Genomic DNA, 20681 nt, shown 5'->3' on the forward strand with positions numbered 1-20681 from the left:
GATGTACTCTGGGTAGGCTGTCTGGGAATTAGCTGCTTCACCAAGCAGATTCAGGAGGAGAGCGCTAGGAGAGTCCTGCTGCACAGCAACAGTTACCACGGTAACCTTGCTTGTGGCTCAGTAGCATTCCATCTGTTGTCTTCGTGGGAACCTTAACGCAGGAGTGAGACAGTGAACACTATAACTCATGGCATCTATCTACACCATCTGAAATTGGGAGCACATTAAAGCACATTGGTAAATCACTGCAGAAAAAAAGATTCCATTATAATACACATAACAATCTATCAAAGAAAATAAGCAAACATTTCCTATGACATTAACCACTGGTGGATAAACAAGTGTTGATGACCAGTTCAGCTTGCAGCATGGAGATAACAGGCTCTACCCATAGATGTCAGTGTTGCTCTTGAGCAGCTGATGATTATGAATGGAGATGGGGATCGGAGTCTCATCTGTGCATTCAGGTTTCACGCTAACGTAACGCTCGCTAACACGTAGCTCAGCACATCTATGCAGAGGAGGGCTACAGCTCACATGACGTCATTGCTGCAATTCACCATCCAGCAGCGTTTATTCTTCATAGATGTACAAAGAATATGAATGTTCCATGGTATGTGTGCATATGTGTGTGAGTGAGTGAGTGTGTGTGTGTGTGTGTGTGTGTGTGTGTGTGTACAGTATGTGCAAGTGTGTGTGTGTGTGTGTTTGTGCGTGTGTGTGCTGTGGAAGGCTGCGTGCGGAGTGTGTGGGTGTTTCTGACGCCTTACCTGGTGATTCTCCTGGCCTCCATGAAGCTGGGAGAGTCTCTCCTCCTCTTGCGTATGGGCGAGTAGCTCCGGGAGCGCCTGTGTGCTCGGCTCTCTGCGTCTGAGTGGTGCGCGCCGTCTCGGTCCCTAGAGACAGCCACACAGGACAGAGTGAGGAAAATGCAGACCATTTACCAGCTACCAGTCCAGATGTGAGTGGCCGTGTAAATACAATACAATACAATGCATGAGTAGCTAGAAGATTTTATATCTAGCAATAGTGGGTTAGTGAATGCCACTTTATTCAAACAAGGGTCCCACCACAACCCCCTCATTTTCAATGACCTAAATACTCAAAATACCCCCATTGCCTTTCTAAAGTCCTAAGTCCATCTAAAAGCACAACTGTGCCTCCATCTTAGGACTTTCAGTTGTCATCTGATTATATAGTTCTCCACAACTGTTAAAACACATTTTTTGAAACCTGCCATCTTTTTCTCAAAACTATAAACATAAGTACTAACTATAAACCAAACTACTACAAAATCAAACTACATTCCCAAGACCTTTGCTAACCTCTGCAAAACTGAATAATCGCCTCAGTTGTACCTGTGCTCAAAACCAAACACTGTCTTCAGATCATCTCACAAAAGCAGTCAAAATGAAAACACTACTGAGCAGTCATGAGACACAATATCAACAAATGAAAAACACAGTGTTCAGGGCAGCTCATATAGCTCCAGGAGAGATGTCCATTGTGTACAATACAGTAAATGCATTTTGCATCTAAAAAACAAAACAAAACAAGACAAAGCAAAATGATTTCATAACTCACTGGATTCAACATTTACTGCAAATCCAGTAAACATAAAGTATTGAGAATAGGGGTTTGTGCTCTACTTGTGTTCACCTTTTGTCACTTGTGGTTACCAAGTGCATCACAATGCAAAATGTGTCTTATTGCATGAGAATGTATTTAGGGTTTTGCAAAAAGAGTCTACGAGATCTGCAAATTGTGTTTTATATGTGTGCAAAAAGGGCAACTGAGAATTTGATTCAGAGAATGGAGTTTAGTGTTTTAGCAATTGTGAAAAACTGTAATAAAAAGGCATTTTCGTGATGGTGGCATCTGCAATCTGCAGCAATCTGTTTTATTTGGTGTGGCATTACACTATGTGCCTGTATGCTAGTCTGTGTGTGTATGTGGTGGCATTACACTATGTGCCTGTATGCTAGTCTGAGCTAGACTGAGCTGCAGCCCTGAGTAGTGGGTGTAGATATGGGGTGTTGCGGTGTGGTGTGGTGTGGTGTGGGTGTGGTGTGGTGTGGGTGTGGGTGTGGGGGTGTTGCGGTGTGGTGTGGGTGTGGGTGTGGGTGTGGGGGTGTTGCGGTGTGGTGTGGTGTGGGTGTGGTGTGGTTGTGGGTGTGGTGTGGTGTGTTGGGGTCACCTGGAGGTGTTCTGGCGGGCGTGTGGCGAGGCCTTGCTGGTGGTGCGCTCGCGGGAGTTGGACGGGGACGACGAGTGCCGGCTGCTCCAGGAGCTGCTGCGCTGGCGGAGGCCGCTGCGTGACTTGCTCTTCTTGTGGCCGGACCCGTGCCGGTGCCGCGACGGGGACGCTGACGAGCTGCGGTGCGCCCGCTCGCGGTGCTGTCGCTTGGACGAATGAGCTCCTTTCGTCCTGATGCAGGGAGGGAGTAGTGATGCAAGAGACAAGTCATATATCTCATATGAGCACTGGAATATAAAGTGTCTGTTAGGTTGCAAATCTTATAAAGCAGAACTTACAGTGAATGCAAGCTGGGAGAAAAGCATGATATCAATCAGCATAAGGTATTGGTAAAGTCTTGTTTAACGGTGCCATATATAGTTTATTGTTGCCCTGATTTTTCTTTTTTAACCCCTAATGATGTAACCTGGAAGGAAAAGTGAAACAATCCTACTTCCTCAATGCGTTCATTTGCGTCAGATTTTATGGATTCATCTGAATATTTTTATGGTCCGGAAAAGCAATGCAATTTAAAGCCTGAAGCAGACTGAACTGTCTGAAAACATTGCCTTCTTGTTTTTTTCAGAATTCCATTAAGGTTTCATGTGTGGATATGTTTGTGTGCATGACAGCAGGAAGACAGGTGACAGGTGACTCACTTCTTCTGATGGGAGCTTTTGCCTTTGGTGGGCGGGTTGTGCTGCGAGTGGGCGGAGTCAGAGCTGTGGCCCGGCGAATGGGAGGCCTTTCTCTGACCTCGGTGGCGGCCCCTGCGTCTCCGTGACGACCCCGCAGTTGGCCTGCCCGAGTCCGGCTGCTTGTCGTCCCCGTGAGGGGCATCCCCTGCCGCCCCTTGATGGTGGTGGTGGTGATGGTGGTGCTGGTGCTGGGCTGGCGCCCCTCCGGCACTCTTACCCGGGGTACCCTGGAGCCGGGCCTCCTTCAGCTGGGGCGACGGACAGATCTGCAGGCTCGGAGAGCAGGAGGCCAGTGCTCGGAGCTTCTGTGCAGAAACGATAACCAACAAACCCAAAAGAAAAAGAAAAACAAAGAAAAAAAACAGAGAAAGGGCCTTAGAATGTTCCCTAGGATGAGAGGAAGCGCTATGGTGCATTTGCCAAAAAAGGGTAAATATCTAAAAAAGAAAAAAAGATCTACGTTTTTCTCAATATGGCTTATAGACAGTCCTCTATGGTGCAGCGCATGCAATACTTGGCATGCAAAACCATAATGAGTCGAAGAAAATCAAAATCCCCAAAGAACAAAAGGAAATAGTTAAGAAGAGGAGTAAAAGGAAACAATGTAAAAGTGTGAAACAAATCTAAGATCAAGAGAAGAGAAGAGAAGAGAGAGGATAGAAAGCAACAGAGACTTTGTAGAGTAGAAAAGGAGGACGTCTTCAATTTTAGAAAATGGCTAAAAACAAAAAAACGTGAAACCAACGCAAAAAATAGACAACTTGACAGAACATCACAGAAATGGAAGGAACAAAATAAAGATTCACAATAATAGAATCAGTCGAATCAGAAAACAAATCGTCTTTTTACTGAAGAGTAACTTCTGTTTGTCGATTTTTTTTTCCTGCAGACAATTGCTGAGATGTGAACAGCGACCCATTTCCTTTGATTTTTTTAATCGTTACTCTGTTTAACTCCCTTTTGGTTAACATCCACTTACCAATAAAGTGGTTTTCCCTCCTTTAGTAGGTAAGGTATGAAGAAAAGGGAAAAGTGGGGCAACATAAGTGCATCATTAGAGTCATAAAATGCAAGAGAAAAAGACACAAAACCCTTCCCTGGCAGTGAGTCAATGAGACAATGCATGGAAATCAAATCAAATAGGAAAACGGAAGAGAAAAAGTTGCAATGTGCAGGGGAAACACTGACACTAAAAGATATACGTACATACGTATGCATTTCCAGCTACCTTCAGTCCTCTACTCTGGCCAAAAATGAGCTTTTACTCGATAGACTCTCACTATGAATCCCATGGTTAGTTTCAGCATTCTAATTCATCCTACTAATTAGTGAATTTTGTTCTTATGCCATGACTATAATGTATAATTTGTTATTACTGGATATCTCACTTTAGTTTTTTTCCCCCTCTTTGTTTATTATTTATGTCTTTTATCGGGTGTTGTTATGCTGTGTACAACGCTACAGTCAATTTGCATTTAATTATCCTGTAAATGAAAAATAATTAGTTAGTGATAATAATCTCAGGTGAGAAAGCAGGGCTGACTGTCTTGTAAATCAATAAATATTAAGAATTTATCCAGAGAAGTGGTTTTGGTCATTTGATTTGAGCTTGAAAACTGAAAAATGTATGCTTTGGCACCACTTTCTGATAAGTATTACCACAAGCTCTCTTCACATCTGGATTTAAGTACTGGTGCTTTCTTTAAAGAGAGAATAATGTTTAAACATGAATGTTTTGACTGCATCAGGGTCCAGTCATGTACTGTTATCCAATTCTAGGTTAATCTCTCTCAAACCTGTGTCTACACCATGTTCTTTTGAAATAAAGCATTTTAGCTGACATTCCATTTACATTAGGAGTCAACCTTCATAAATGGAACACGTTTGTCTTACAAAGGGCAAGTAAACGCTAGTCTTGCATGAAGAATAGAGGAATTCACAGAGTGAAACCATCCTGTGTGGTTCTTTCCTGTCTCTGATGAGCTAGTTCCTTAGCTGACACTGCATTTGGTAGTTTCCAAAACACAGAGAAAGGATAAGTCTTTTTTCCCCTGTCCAAAGAAGCACCCTACTCTACCCCAGAAAAAAAGCAGCGCTGTAGCACTAGGAGTACACAGAACCTCCCGATGCAGGTGACCGTAGTTAAAAATGGCCTTCACGCACACAAAAAACAAAAATGAAAACATGAACAAATCATAGGACGAATGTACCATTTCACCAAGGAACAGAAAATGCGGCACACACATGGATGCATTCTACCCAAACAGAACAGAGAGAGACAGAGAGTGTGTGTGAGAGAGATGGAGGTGGGGAAGGACATGGACCTGAGAGAAGGGCAGTGTGCTGGCCACTTCAGCATGAGAGTTAAGGAATAGAGGTTAAAAAAAGATAGATTTAAGGAGTCGGAATTTAGAGAGAAAACTACCATAATTATAGAGTAATCTGATGTTTTTTTTGCATAAATAAACGAAAAGAAAAAAAAGAGAAACATTGAAGTCAAGCTAGGGTGCTTCTCACATTCTCATCTGCATAAAGACCACGTGCGTAGGCAGAGCATTACCTACCTTCCATTTCAATCAGAGACACGTATGCAATATCAACAAAAATAAGAAAAAGGAAGACAAAACAATAACAAAACAATAACAAAAAAGAAGAAAGGAAAGTTCTCCGCAGCGGAATGGAAAAAAGACAATGAGTTCTTTTAGTATCAATGCTAAGAACTGATCCTGACACTAAGGAGATAAGAAACAAACCAACAAACAGAACTAAGGGCTGAAAAATTTAACCAACAAACAAGAAAATAAAAATAATATTTAAAAACTAAAAACAAAAACAAAGACGGATCTCGCAAGAGAGGGAAAGATCAATTTCAATAAAGAAACTAAAAACAAACTATATCATTTGCTGTCTTTTTCGCTTGAACAAATGCAGCCACGTTGTATCAAATGGGAGAAGGTGGGGGTTAAGGTTTGTGGATAGAGGTTCATATGAAGTAACAGAATGAAACCCATTGTACAAGTAGAATTGCTACAGAAGGGTGGAAGGCCAAGGACATGCAGACTCTGGTAGATGACAAAGAGGGAGAGAGGAGCAAGTCAGGACAACAGAGGAGTGAGTCACAGACAACACGAATGGATGGGGGAGTGGGAGGAGGAAGGGAAGGAGGGAGGGAGAGAGGGAAGAGAGAGGGATTTGGGTGGAGGGGCAATCGCTGCTAAGATGGAGAACTAGAGTCAGCACATTTAAAAGGGACCCCAGTCACATTTTGGAGTATCTCTTTGCCAGCTACACTTATGGTCACTCAGGAGTCTGTAGCAATTCAGGGGACCTGTTTATATCTGAGGTCCAGTAGGAACCACTTCATGTGTCAACATATACTGGTAAATATAGAACTATAATGGCAGTGGATGGTGTTTTTTGTTGGAAAGTTGGTTGATTGAGAGCCGAAGCCATTTAGGAAACCACCCCTAGTTGAAGATTTCTTGATTATAAGATGCAATTCCAAATGGCTTGGGTCCCTTTAAAATACCAATGTCACTGTTGTGTGTTGTCCTATTTAGTTTCAACATTGTAGCACTGCACTCAATAAATGTGAGTATATTTAACAAATAACCATAGCCGCAGTCAAATACAAACTACAGACAGAAACAAGAAGACAGACTGAGATGTGGAAGAGAGTGAAAAACACCTAGAAACTGCACATGTGCTAGCCAAAGAGCCACTGAGAATCTACAGTCTGGCAAAAACCAGGAAATTGCACGCAGGATGAGCAATTGGCATAGTCCCGCACTCCCCCACCCTGCCCCACCCCACAAAACAGGAGTACCTGCTGCACCACAATCCCAGTGAGAGCCCGTTGAATGGGGTCTACACACACACACACACACACACACACACACACACACACACAGAAAGAGAGGGCTCATGAATCTCAAAATGGCACCTGAATTTAGCATTAGCTGCTAACAAGCAGACTGTCTTTAAACCAATCGGGGCTAAATCCAGTGATCCCAAAACTCCTGATTGGTTTAAATCAGCAGGCAAAAAGGCTGCCTTAAAAAAAAAACAACCACGCGTCAGTTCATGACACCTCTCTGGCTGAATCCCCACTGATTTAAACGCACTAAGAGAGAATTGGTTATCGGAGGGGGAGAAGGAGGAGTTTGACAGAAGTGACACTGCCACCTAGAGGCAACATGCAGGTCAAGATGACAAGTAAACAGGAAGCAAGTAAAGAAAAAAAAGGGGGCTTGTTGGACACCTTGATGGCTGGATATTCATTAAGACAAATCTGGAGGAAGGGAAACTACAGTATCACCGAGCAGAACATGTGCTTTTCAGACAACTGTATTTGACAAGTAGAAAACTAATAATACACATACCCATTTAACCTACTTGGTCCAGTTCCAAAGCATTTGAGTGCTTTTCACACAAACGAGACAGAAAAGTTTGGGCATTTATTTATGGGAAGAGATCACTCAAAAAATCAATAGAGGCAGAAAATAAACAGAAATGGATGAAGCAAGCAGTGTGTGTGTGTGTGCGTGTGTGTTTGTGTGAGAGAGAGAGAGAGAGAGAGAGAAAGAGCAGTTGAAATCTCCTTGTAACACATGCAAACTGGGGCAAAGTCAGCCCAAATTAGCATCCATAAATCTGCAACACCACTTCATGTTCTATTCAAGAGACCAATGTACATTTATTTGACCAGGACCGGGGGCCCACATCACCTTGGTACCATTCTGTTATGATCTCTAATGTGAATAGTTTCCCCCCCAATAAGGTCACATGTATTGAGGTTCAGATATTACTGATGGTGGGTTTTGGTATAGAAAATGTCAAGGGTCACCTTTGATGTTTCTGCTCAGCTGTGAATCAAAGCCATGATAATCAGTCTCGTCCCAAAGTGTTAAATAGCTTACCATTTCCCGTAGCCTCAGTAGATACATACCAGCAGGGAGGAACAAAGACATTTGCATGAAGATCTTACATCTTTTATGCAGTTCAATATGTTATGTGCTGCTATGTACAAATTTGAGTAAATCTGAGCTATAATTTGCTGTACCAAATCTATCTAACTACCTAAAAAACACTACTGTAGCTAACTGTACAATTAGGGCTGGGATAAACGATTATTTTTTAAACGATTAATCTAGCTATTATTTTTTCGATGCATCAATTAATCTAACGATTCATTTTTTCAGTCCGATTCGATTTCGATTATCTCCCCATTAATTGACTAATAGCAACTTATACATGTTGATTTACATATCTGAATGAACAAAAACATGAATTCCTTAACATTGGAATATATGTTTATTGCTCTTAAGATTCCAAAATAAAAAACTATACAATTGCAAAGTAATGCATTCTTAGTCAGAGGTAGCATTCAGTTCAGTAGTGTATAGGTCTAACTGAGTGCCTGTCACTTTAAGACGACGTTCGTGAGGAAATCCTTGTAATTAACATTAACACAGTTAAAACGCTGCTGATGTGTGGATGCAATTCATAACGTAGTTAGTTCAAATAACGGTTCATACTTCTCCTTGGGACAAGCACTTTTGAGTCTTGGAAAACACTTTTCCATTTACATCGGGATTTTGCAAAACATTCAGTGTCAGAGTCAATAAAATGAGCCCTGCATGAATAACGAAATTGACAAACAACTGTAAGCATGCTAAACTCAACATCCAAACAGTATTCTAACGTTAGCTTTGAGATAACGTTACTGCTTGATTGCATAACTTTGCTAGGTCTCATCACAACATAGTACATTAAGGAGACCAAACTAAGTAGAGTTAACTTTAATGCAGTAGTTTTGAACAAATTTGCACAGCATGGTCACGATGCACGAAAGCGGATTTAATAGCAATTTAGCCCGCCGTGTTCTATGCAATGCTTCTATGTGGCAAGCAACATCAATCCTTCAACAGTGAATATTTTGTTATATGCACATGCAGAGGAGGGGCAGCGGGCTCGTTACAAGAGAGAGTGGCTCGGGCTAGGAAAGGCTGCGTGCGTGAAAAGCACAGCTCAATGATTTCGTGGCCCCCAGCCACAGATTAGTCAATTTATGGGAAACACTGAAGGTGTAAAATTAAAACTATTTAGCGGTACACATTATGCTTAACGAATCGACGCGCATATTTTGCGTCGACGTATTTTTTGCGTCGACGTCATCGATTACGTCGACGCGTTGTCCCAGCCCTATGTACAATGCTTAAATAGTGCTAATCGTCAAGGTTTTAAGTAGGAATAAGGTATCATTGAACAATTTCTATTGACCTATTTCTCATAGCTATAGCCACACATCTGACCATCCAATCAATAAATTATCTTTCATATTATTGAATCCCAGTAACACCACACATTGCTTAATATAATGATGTGACTAATCCAATTTCCTTTTATCAACGTGAACAAAGCTGTTGCAGTGAATCATTTATCCTTTCAAGTCTTGTTTGTCCTTGAGTCCTAATAGAAAGTAATATGAGATACTATTGTGTATCAACAAATGCAACAGCTCACATCTTATGCTAGGGTTAGCAATGGATTTATATCTTTACCAAAATTGCTGAATTTCCATCTGCTTAATGTCAATTTCTGTTCAAGTACCTCCATGTCCTAGAATTGTTTAGCCAAAAAGTGTTGAAGTATTTTATGTGTGCACACAAAAACGTCCAAACTCTGGATATTCATTTAAGTATCCAGTGTGTCTTAATGTGCGCCCACACCATACATAATGTTGTACATTTTCTTGTGTGGATTCAGAATGATATGTTGCTAGCCTAATTAACTGCCCACAATCCTCTCTGTGTTTTGCTTACTACCCCAGGAGAGTGTAGGCAACAAAAAAAAGGGAGACGCCACATATGGTTGCAAGATCTGTTCATCTGAAGGAGGTGTGGAGCACATTGTGGCTGTAAAAACATCTATGCTACCCACACAGAGCAATCAGAGAGAGGGAGAACAATACATAGACTGAGCCGAGTGGGACAAAAGGAAACAAAACAACAACAAAATAATGAAATAAACAAATGGTCAAAAAACAAACAAACAAAGGGACAAGCAGGTCTACCGACACAGACATGGCTGGGTCAGAGACATCAGAGTCAGCTCTAGGGAGGCAAGGAGGAAAACACCATTAGAGCATGTCAGGCGGAGGGGTGTGGGGGTGTGGAGGGATGTGGTGGAGCGGAAGAGAGGAGACTACATACATCTTGCACTTTTTCTCCGTCCACATGGTTGTAGACGTGCTCCTTGCCATTGCGGGCGCGGTCGCTGTGATGGCCGTTCTGCCATGTGGTGGGGTTCTCAGCGGTCACGGGCGGGCTGGGGCTGCGACTGGACCGGTGGCCACCTGTCCGCTGCTTCACACTCAGCCTGGGGGGGGGTGTCAGTGAGGTTAGTAGCAAGTCATTAGCAATGAAAGGATTTAGTGTTTAGCAATGACTGTAATAAACAATAATGGACAGCACATGCTCTGGCAAAAGTGAAGCCATGAGAAGCCGACCAATTACGGCTTAACTTATTCATAAGTCATTAGACGTCATATGACGTCATGCTGCACATGTTACCCCAATGGGACTTTTAAACAAATGCACAAGTGTGGACAAAATGGGTGATTTCAAAGCCATAATGCTTGGCTTGGGAGAATTAATGGAATAGAGTAAATTCCCTAGTATTTCAAACTTGTTAATTACCACAGTTAGTCAATCAAAAATGAAAAAGGCGGCAAAGTGAAGCAATATTTTGGGAGCCTCATTTCCTCTTCTGTGCAAAAACTGGCATAAGAAACTAGGCCATGCATTTCCGGCGTTAATTCAGCTCTCTGCACCACATGAGACTTTTAGAAGTAACTATTGCAGCATTTCATATTATTTGCTCATATCTGCCTTATGTATTGGGAACAAGCTGATTTTTTGTGGAGGTGGAAATGTGTTTGTAGAGATGCATGTGTGTCTCCAGGGTGTGCTGAGGGGGCAGTGCTACCTGGAGGGGGAGGGCAGTGTGTGCTACCTGGAGGGGGAGGGCAGTGTGTGCTACCTGGAGGGGGAGGGCAGTGTGTGCTACCTGGAGGGGGACTTGACGAAGCTCCCTGTGGAGGAGAGGGAAGCGCTGCGAGAGCTGCAGCTTCCTCTCCGGTGGGACCTCCTGCTGGGCGAATCCGCGGGTGACCTGGAGGAAACACACACACACACACACACACACACACACACACACACAAACACACACACACACACGAAAAAAAAAAGTACATATAAAATCTCATACAGTGGTGTCAATGCAGCTAATGTTGTTCTAGAGATTTCTGTTGACACTGAGAGATCAGATGAATGGCTGGGTGTAAGGGAACAATGAGCAGCAACAGTTGAGTCTGAAGCAGTGGAGAGACAACCTATTCTGTACTGGTGCAGCAAATAACCTAGCGCTCACCTCTTTCTTTGTTTGTTCTTGTCTTTGTGTTTGTTCTTTGGGCTTCCAGATCTGTACGGAAAGAATTGACACCGTCTTCAAACACAGCAGACTCACACACAGTCTTACACACATCGCAGCAGCAGATCAGATGAGAACGAAAATGTTTGTGGCGGCGGAGGATGACCCGCCAAAAAAAAAAATAAAAAAATCGTGGAGGATATTCTTGGTGACAGTGAGGAGTGCTAAAGCTAACTCCCCCTGTTTCCATGGCGACAGGTCCTTCATAGTCGTCTTTTAGAGAGTTAGAGAGATGTGATCTCACCTGTATCGCCGCTTCCTCCTGGAGCCAGACGTAGACCTGCACGAGGAACGCAACACTCAGTCACGCAGGTTTAAAATAAATCTCTACGTTATAACAGACTGTAGCATCACTGAATGCAAAACAGCAATTAAGAAGAGAGTCCCTGCTATGACTAAACACACCACCACTGTACACATAATTAAACACCATGAAGACAATCAAAGTGCCAGATTTGTGCTGGAACCAAACCTGCGCATACGCTACTGATCTATGAAGAAGACCTTTTAATATAATTTAACTTCAGATCAGACAGGATGCGAAGAGGGAAGAAAAACGACACAAATAAGACAATTTGCATTACTGTACACTCAGATTAGAGTGGAGCCCCACTCACAATAACAGCCACCCAAGAGCCACTGTGGGAGAGAGATGGGGGTTGGGGGGGGGTGAGGGGTTGGGGGGGGTGGGGTTGGGGTCGGGGAGATGGGGGGTTGGGGTCGGGGAGATGGGGGGTTGGGGGGGGGGATGAGGGGTTGGGGTCGGGAGGGAGATGGGGGGTTGGGGTCGGGGAGATGGGGGGGTTGGGGTCGGGAGGGAGATGGGGGGGTTGGGGTCGGGAGATGGGGGGTTGGGGTCGGGAGGAAGATGGGGGGGTTGGGGTTGGGAGATGGGGGGGTTGGGGGGGCTCCTCAGACTTCACACTGCCAAAGAGACTCAGTTACCAAATGACCTTCAAACACACCACACTCCTGCTGCTCCAGGGATTCCTCTCTATGAAGAGCGAGCGAGTCGAGCAGAGCTTTGTATTTCTCTGTGTGTGTGTGTGTGTGTGTGTGTGTGTGTGTGTGTGTTGACGTGTTGCCAGAACACCAACCGTATGGACCCCAGAGCGGTAGCACAAAACCAATACGTCTAACAAGGCGAAAACGCAGAAAGGCTAGATTCAGCGCTAGCTATCAAGGTAATCTCTCTGATCTAGAAAATATGATTAGACAAATTAGGAAAGAAACTGACCAGGAATTGAATCGTAATGTTAAACCAATTACTTTGCAACCTACTCTTGAATTAAGATCACCTGAAAGCGTGGAAGTGAATGAATGTGTTGAAGCAGATGTTGAACAATGTGCAGGATTATTAAACCAGATTACCCTGACCTCAGAAATACTTGATGATTATTGAATGTGAATAAAATAATGGATGATGAACCATAACTGCAAACAATGACCTCATAATAAATAATAAAGTGCGATGAATTAAATGTATCATTACAAGTATTTTAGTAGCATGACTTTGTAAAGTCTAGGGAGTTATGTATGTAAAAGAATTGTATGTCTCAAAACTGTGAAATGAGTAAAGTGCCTTAAACTGTTTAAATGAATGTATTCAGATTGCATTGTGTGAAGGTTAATGCCATAAGTGTTTGTAACCTGTAAGAATGTAATCGATCTCTTGATGACTGTAAAGTGTATGTTGCTAAATGTAATGTGTCACATGGATAATAGCCATTGAATGTAAACTGTTTGCGTAACCTCTGGAAACTATCTGTAAACCTGAATGTGATGTATCATCTCCAAAATGTAACCCGGAGAAGGATGTGAATGCGTGTCATTTTAAATTGTTGGGTAAGATCAGTGACTTCTAGAATGTATTAGCTATTGTGAGAATATTCCCAGCTATATTCCCAAGCTGCCGTGAGAATATTCCCAGCTATGTTCCCAGCTAACGTGAGAATATTCCCAGCCCTCGTGGGAACCTTCTAGAAGGTTCTAAACTGTCGTGGGAAAGATTGATTTGCCTTAGGAATGTGTGGGGGAGGACAAGTCTACCTAGTATAAATAAGGGTCGAACTAAATGATCGGGGCTGCTTCTTCTTTTTTCCTTCCTTCAACTCGCTGGGTTTTTGCTTTATGATGTCGCGTGTGGTTGTTAGAATTCGTCCTCCGAAATTCGTTGAGAAGCAAAGTGTTGGACGTCGTGCCAGGCTGAGTCGCGGACCGAAACTCCGTGGAACCTGTTGCAGATATCAGACCTGCTACTCCGACAGGGAGTGACTACAGAATGACAATCAGCTGACTTTTTCCCTTTTTGAGGACTTACTTTTTTCCTTATATTCTCTTTTTCTCCATTTGTGGATTTACTATTTTTATTGTAATCTCTTCTCCATTTGTGGATTTACTATTTTTATTGTAATCTCTTCTCCATTTGTGGATTTACTATTTTTATTGTAATCTCTTCTCCATTTGTGGATTTACTATTTTTATTGTAATCTCTTCTCCATTTGTGGATTTACTATTTTTATTGTAATCTCTTCTCCATTTGTGGATTTACTTTTTTCCTATTTTGTGGATTTACTCTTTTTACATTTTCTACAACATTGTAACCTGCAAGTGGATATTACGCCGCATTTTGTTATCATCACCAAAATGCTGAAAAGTAAAGAACTTATTTAACCTTGGCATCTAATTCTTCAAGCAGTATTTTTTGTCTTTTCTTGGTTTTCCTACGAATTCCAGCAGGAGGGTAAGATAACATGTCTCTTCTGTGGTTATTCATCTGTCTTTTCTAAGACTTAGGTCAGCGTGACTTTATACTGAACTCCACTCTTTAAAAACCTAAGCAAGAAGTAGCCTATAACCTGTGTCTCTAGATAAACTCTAGGGTCAAACATCTTCGCACGTTAGCCAACTGTTCGAGACCTAGGCGTAGTCGCTCCTTAGTTCATAAACATCTCAATAAGTCCACCACGGAAGCCTGATCAACTTCCAAGGGGGATATTTAAAATAGGAGCTTTAGGTTATCTGCGCCGCAGAGGGAAGTCGTGCGACTGCACTCGACAGTAGGTCCCTGCTATCTACAAATAACTTCAAGGGAGTTTTCGTAGGTTTTAACTGCTTAGGCCTGGGGTTACGTCTGAGAAACGGCTGACGTTGACTAGGTTCTGGGGGTTACCTGCAGGGGGCAACACAGTGTGTGTGTGTGGAGGAACTGCGACAGTGAAGGGGAGTGGAGGTGGATGGTGGGGCTCCTCCAACCACTTGTGATTGGCTACATACACTGTCTGTCCTCCAGGCATGACTGAAGACGCGCGACGCCTACCTTGCTATGTCATCTTTCCCTGAGGCAGAGCGGAGGAGGGGAAATCATTAATAAAGCTGTCAGAACAATGCCAGGCAATAACACAGCCCCCTGACAGCCCCCGCACTGCTCCACACACACATGGGCAAATAAACCAGAGAGCCGTCAGAGAAGTGTCAACGAACACACACGCAAAAACACACACAAACATGCGCACACACGCACACACACAAACATACATGCATGCACGCACGCACGCACACACACACACACGCACAGACAAACACACACACATACACACACCCCACATGCGCACGCGCACACACACACACACACGCACGCACGCACATGCACACACACACACACACACACTCACACACGCACGCACACACACACACACACACACACACGCACTCACACACGCACACACACTCACACACACACCAGATACAAACGCACACACACACACACAGACGTTCATTAATTTTCTGTCAGTCATCTTCTCTAGCCTGTGTAGGATTGAACCCTTCTTCATGTTTCTCTCCATCACAGACACACACTACACACTCAACAGCAAACAGCAGCTAAGAGTGTCTCAGATCAAGTGCTACTCAGGTGTATTCACACCTGCCTGTGTTGTTTTGCAAAGTTACAGGTTGCTGATATTTTGCAAACACTTCTATCTGAAGCTACACAGACTTGAAGTAACTGGGTCGACCAGTTGTTGTCAGGTGGCAGTGACACTACTGCGCCATCACACTCCCAATCATGTCCTCAGACATTTGCCTGAATGTGCCAATAACTTCTTTGGCAACAAAAAACATATGATGATAAACAATCTGAATTAGATGATGTTCAGCTCAGCTAAAGAGTCCAGTTCAGCTGAAATCATGCTCCACGGTGATGCCAAAACCCTTTACCCTGTAGGAAGGGAGCGACACCTTCATGTGTGGGAGAGAGGCTGCTGTTCTGAGGTCAGTGTGTTGTGATCGCGACGCGGCCCAAGACAGCACTCTATTTGCAGCCTTCTCACCCACAAACACAAGCCAGGGGCACCAGAGTCTCTTCCCCAGCAGTCTGCTGTCTGGGCCTGTTAAAGCACATCACTCGCCCACACACAACAGCAGCCTAGCAGACCCTACACACAACCCCCCCCCCCCCCCCCGGACACACACACACACACACACACACACAGACACACACACACACACAGACACACACACAGACACAAACAGGAACATACACACAGACACACATCTCCCCATTGTCTCTCTCCTGTTCCTTGCGCTGCATTATTTATTAAGGGATATGGCCATGGCAGTGTCTGAGATGCGGTTTCACTTTAATGAAACATGAGAGGAGAGAAATGGGAGGGGAGGAGGTCTAAAAGGCTAGAGTGTGTGTGTGTGTGTGTGAGCGTGTGTGTGTGTGCGTGTGTGTGTGTGTGATGGGAAAGTGGGGGGTGGTAGCCTACACAGAGGGGAGGCTGCCGCTGTAGGTAATTTGCTGGGAGGCTCATTTTCTCTCATTGGCGAGGGCCCACACACTGGCCAGGTTATTAGAGGGAAAATGGCCATGTTTCTGCTTACTTAATGATGATGGAGAGGGAAGGTGGGGGGTACAGGGCAAATGAGAACGAGAGAGAGGGAGAGAGAGAGAGAGGGGGGGGGGTAAAATAGAGCGGGAGAGACAGAAAAAAGAGAGGGAGAGAGGAAGTCAGAGTGATGGAGAGAGACAGAGAGGGGAGGAGATGGGGGGGGGGGGGGTCAGATGGCTGATTGTTGTAGATCCCCAGTGCATAACCCGATGCTGTCAACCCGAGTGCTGCTTCTACATTCACCCTCGGCCTCCCTCTGCTGTCACTGTCAAACTGTCACTGCTCTGGAGCTCCTACATATTCAAATCAAAAAATACCAATCTAGAGCAATTCATCATAACACACAGAACTTGGCTGGCTGTAAAAATAATTATCTTCCTACTTGAATAATTACCTACCTACCTGAAACAATTGAACTGATGGCCAATTAAAATCAACTATAGAAGGTGATCCAGTTTAAATGAGCTTGTCAAATAGTGCCACTACATCCAGATGGGGTCTCCTTCAACTGTCTGAGAGTGAGTGAGGCACGTGCAGGAATGAGACCACTGGAGTGCGTGTGTGTGTGTGTGTGTGTTGTGTGTTCGATACTTTTAAAAAGGTGCCGGTGCCGAAATGGTGCCTGAACCGGTACTTTGTTTTTAAAATGTTTTACATTAAAATGGTCTAAAGCATGAATTGCTTTTTTTTTTATTGATAAGACAAATTTGAACATGCAATTGAACTGTTATATTCAATTTACTATCAATATCTCATTGCTCCTACGAATAATACATTTAAATCTTAAAACAGCTTGCCATGCATGCACACACAATGGTAAGCTCTGCTTTCAAGTTTACCCAGTGTAGGCGGTTTGCCATAAGGCATGTTAAAACCGCTTGCCATAGAAATGCCAAGTCATGAACAACGGCATTTGCAAGCTAATCTAACACGGACTCTACTTTCCAGTTAATTCAGTGTGTTCCCAAATGCTTCAAGAAATGTCATGTCTTTCCCCATAACACGCAATAGTTTTGAACATGTTAGAGGCTACATGTCGGTGTTGAAGTGTTTAGATTCCCAGCGCTAGCCTAGTAGGCAGCATTTTAACAGCAACTATGGCTATGCGCTAACACCAGTCAGCTGAGTTTAATAAGCGATAACGTAAGGAGATGGTTTCGTAGCCTCTTTGACAGCTCAGTGACATCAGGTATGTAACCTATATATTTATGTTTTTGCCAGCGAACTTTTAACACGATCTTCATATTCATTGTGATGCTATATGGGCCTCATGCACATGGAAGATTAATATCATGCCATGTTTAGAAAACACCGTGAAATAAAGTTTTCACCTTACAACTTTGCTGATAACATTTCAAATAAATGCCAGTTAGCGCATTAGCAAGGATATTGTGTAACATATAGGCTACTGTTGATGTTGTTTCATAGCCTTTTGCTTGTGTGTAGTTAGGCCCACTGCTAGATTTTGACAGGAGCTCGTAGTATCGCTTTAAAGTAGGCCTATAAGCACTTCGGCTCACGCAAGCTGTCAAACACTGTCCACTCGCCTATATGTGGTGCACTCCTCTGGTATATACATCCAATGTTTATGTTAGCTAACTGTATCTGGATGTGTTGCTATCAGAGCAAGACGTTAGAGATGGCGCATGACATGCAGTGATGCCTCGTATAAAAAAAATATATATAAAAAAAAAACGCTATTTAAGCACCTAAATGAGGCACCGAAATCCACGCTGTTATTCGATGCAGTTACTACCGTTTGCGTCGGCACCGGTGCCATATTAGAACCGTGTTTTGGTGCCCAACCCTAGTTAACAGTGTGTCTGTGTGTGTGTATGTGTGTGCGCTCGCCTTGTGCTGGGCTGAGAAACTGTGAGAAACACACACCTGTCTCTTTTGTGCTTCCTGCTGCTTTTCTTCCTCTTCTCTCTGTGGGGGTGAAGGAGAAGAGAGTCACACACACACACACATTGAGCCGTCAGACCCTCACAAACCAGCAGGACACAGGACAGTAAAGACTGCATCTCCAGCACTTCATCAAACCCTCACAAAGCAGCAGGACACAGCACAGTAAAGACTGCATCTCCAGCACTTCATCAAACGCACAAGCGACATGTTCATCCCTTATGGTGATGCACAAATCCCAATCTATGGGCTTCCTCATTGGTGTGATAGCAGTGAACTCACAAAAGATCACATGACTAACTCTTGTCACCATTTCAACAAGATGTTACACAAGGTAACTCACAAGACCATTTTAACATTCTTTTCACCTTCCTCTGTTTGCATGGCATGCGTATTTATGAGTTTCACAAATGAATTTCACAAACCAATTCCACGCTCCAACTTCCCATTTTGATTCCCCATATGATTTTCATTCAGAACTGTGCAGCGGGATGCGGTTTTCTCTTTAGAGCAGCTCCACTGCACCCATTCTCTTTCCCAGGCACCTGTAGAGGTGTTTGGCCTCTCACTGATTGGCTCTGCTGGAGTATCTACTTTCCTCATTACCTAGTCCACACCTAATCACTCTTATCACAGGCAACAGAGTTCCAACCTCACAGTACTCTCTCTCTCTCTCACACTTTTGGCATCTCTCTCTTTCATTCTCTCTCTCACTCTCTCACCTTTCTGCATCTCTCTCTCTCTCTCTCTCTCTCTCTCGTACTCTTTCTGCATCACTCTCTCTCTTTCATTCTCTCTCTAAATGATCTCATTCCGACTTCCATCTCATTCACAGGAGCTACAGTATTTCTAAATCTCTCTCTTTTGTCCACCCTGAGTGCTAGGGACATGGCAATGAAGTAGCCAAGCACGCAAGACAGACAGGCAGAGCGCATAAAGGGGAGGAGCCTGTGCAGAGCCCACCCACCGGCTTCTCTTTCTCCCCGATTTCTTCCTCTTTCTCTTCTTTGGTCGCGGGGAGGGCGAGCTACTCGACTTCCTCTTGGTCCTTGCAGAGGGAGGCAAAAGAGGGTGGGAAGGAGGTCAGACATATTCATGACAAAACAGACTGTTGTGACACTCAGAATGTTTCAACGGCGGACTCTGTCAGTTTTTGAAAAAAGTCTGCTCCATTCCGCTTAAGGAAACGACTGCCGCTCATTAGCATCAAATGATTAGTAAATCTCTATCGGCAAGGCCTTTGCTGTATTAAATATCCTCTTTATGTGTGTGTGTGTGTGTGTGTGTGTGTGTGTGTGTGTGTGTGTGTGTGTGTGTGTGTGTGGGTGAGAGACTGAGTGTGGTGTGTGTGTGTGGGTTTAAGTGTGTATGTGTGTGTGTGTATGTGTGTGTGTGTGTGTGTGTGTGTTTGTTTAAATGTGCATGTGTGTGTGTGTGTGTGTGTGTGTGTGTTTGTATGTGTGTAGAAATGGTGTAAAGGTGGGAACATTAATCAGTGGCTGCACACCCATGTGAAAGACGCTTGGGGCACAGCGCTAATCCCCTCTGCTTCCTGGCACACACACCTCCCCCACTCTATCTCCAGCACACAGGCGTTGTAGCGAGGGCCTGCTTTTGGCACGATGTGACAGTAAACACCAGTCTGAGTGTGAGTGTGTGTGTAAGTGTGCCTGTGATTGTGAGCGTGTGAGGTGTGAGGTTGAACGTGAGCACGGGCTGCGCTGGCGTTACCTGTAGTCTCCGTCGTAGTAGTCGCCATGCCAGTCACACTCCTCGTAGCCGTCGGCGAGCGCTGCGTCGCCCAGGTGCTCCTCGTCACTGTGAGGGAGAAGACCCACCCTGAGAAGGCAGAGACAGTCACAGGTCACCTTGGGGGCAGTCCACACGGACAGGCGAAGACTAGCCTGGACAGATTTGTCTATCTTCTAGTGTTTGTTTGCTTTATAATGTACTGTGTGTGTGTGTACGGTGCTCTTTACTCGTTCACATGTTTACTCCAATGAAGCCCAACAACAATCTACAAACATCTCAGACGTAACAATATTGATTGGTTTTGGTCTCAAAGAGTCACAAAGCACACACAGACAAGGACGGGGACACACACACACACGGCCACACACACACACAAAGCTACATTTTTCAGGTATATCAGTGGACCCACGCTGTGGAGTGATGCTGTTGAACACTGAACACTCACTAATCCTCTCAGTGTTGGCTGTCGTCATATCCTCAGATCCTGTGATCTGGCTAAGGTAAGAGCCACAGCAGGAGCAAGCAAGTGTGTGTGTGTGTGTGTGTGTGTGTGTGTGTGTGTGTGTGTGTGTGTGTGTGTGTGTGTGTGTGTGCGTGCGTGCGTGCATGCGTGTGTATGTGTGTGTGTGTGCATGTGTGTGTGTGTGTGTGTGTGTGTGTGTGTGCATTTGAATGAGAAAATAACATACATCATCTGACTTG

At 44.0% G+C, this 20681-nt stretch overlaps 1 protein-coding gene across 1 annotated transcript in view; it reads right to left on the minus strand.

The window, feature by feature from the left end:
- srrm3 (serine/arginine repetitive matrix 3) overlaps positions 1-20681 on the minus strand; it is a 35595-nt gene that overhangs the window by 1931 nt on the left and 12983 nt on the right. Inside the window, exons 4-13 of the mRNA XM_076274986.1 lie at positions 19959-20066; positions 19195-19275; positions 18210-18251; positions 11672-11707; positions 11368-11418; positions 11005-11109; positions 10149-10314; positions 2896-3239; positions 2198-2428; positions 771-896 (exon numbers count right to left, since the gene is read on the minus strand). Of these exons, the coding sequence (XP_076131101.1) occupies positions 771-896; positions 2198-2428; positions 2896-3239; positions 10149-10314; positions 11005-11109; positions 11368-11418; positions 11672-11707; positions 18210-18251; positions 19195-19275; positions 19959-20066 (1290 nt within the window). The remainder of the gene's footprint in view (positions 1-770; positions 897-2197; positions 2429-2895; positions 3240-10148; positions 10315-11004; positions 11110-11367; positions 11419-11671; positions 11708-18209; positions 18252-19194; positions 19276-19958; positions 20067-20681) is intronic.

The sequence above is a fragment of the Alosa pseudoharengus genome, unplaced genomic scaffold (genome assembly GCF_046254945.1).
Source record: "Alosa pseudoharengus isolate Yale_2024_CS ecotype anadromous, Long Island Sound unplaced genomic scaffold, YU_APseudo_1.1 YU_APseudo_1.1_scf_8, whole genome shotgun sequence".
Taxonomy (NCBI): Eukaryota; Metazoa; Chordata; class Actinopteri; order Clupeiformes; family Clupeidae; genus Alosa; species Alosa pseudoharengus.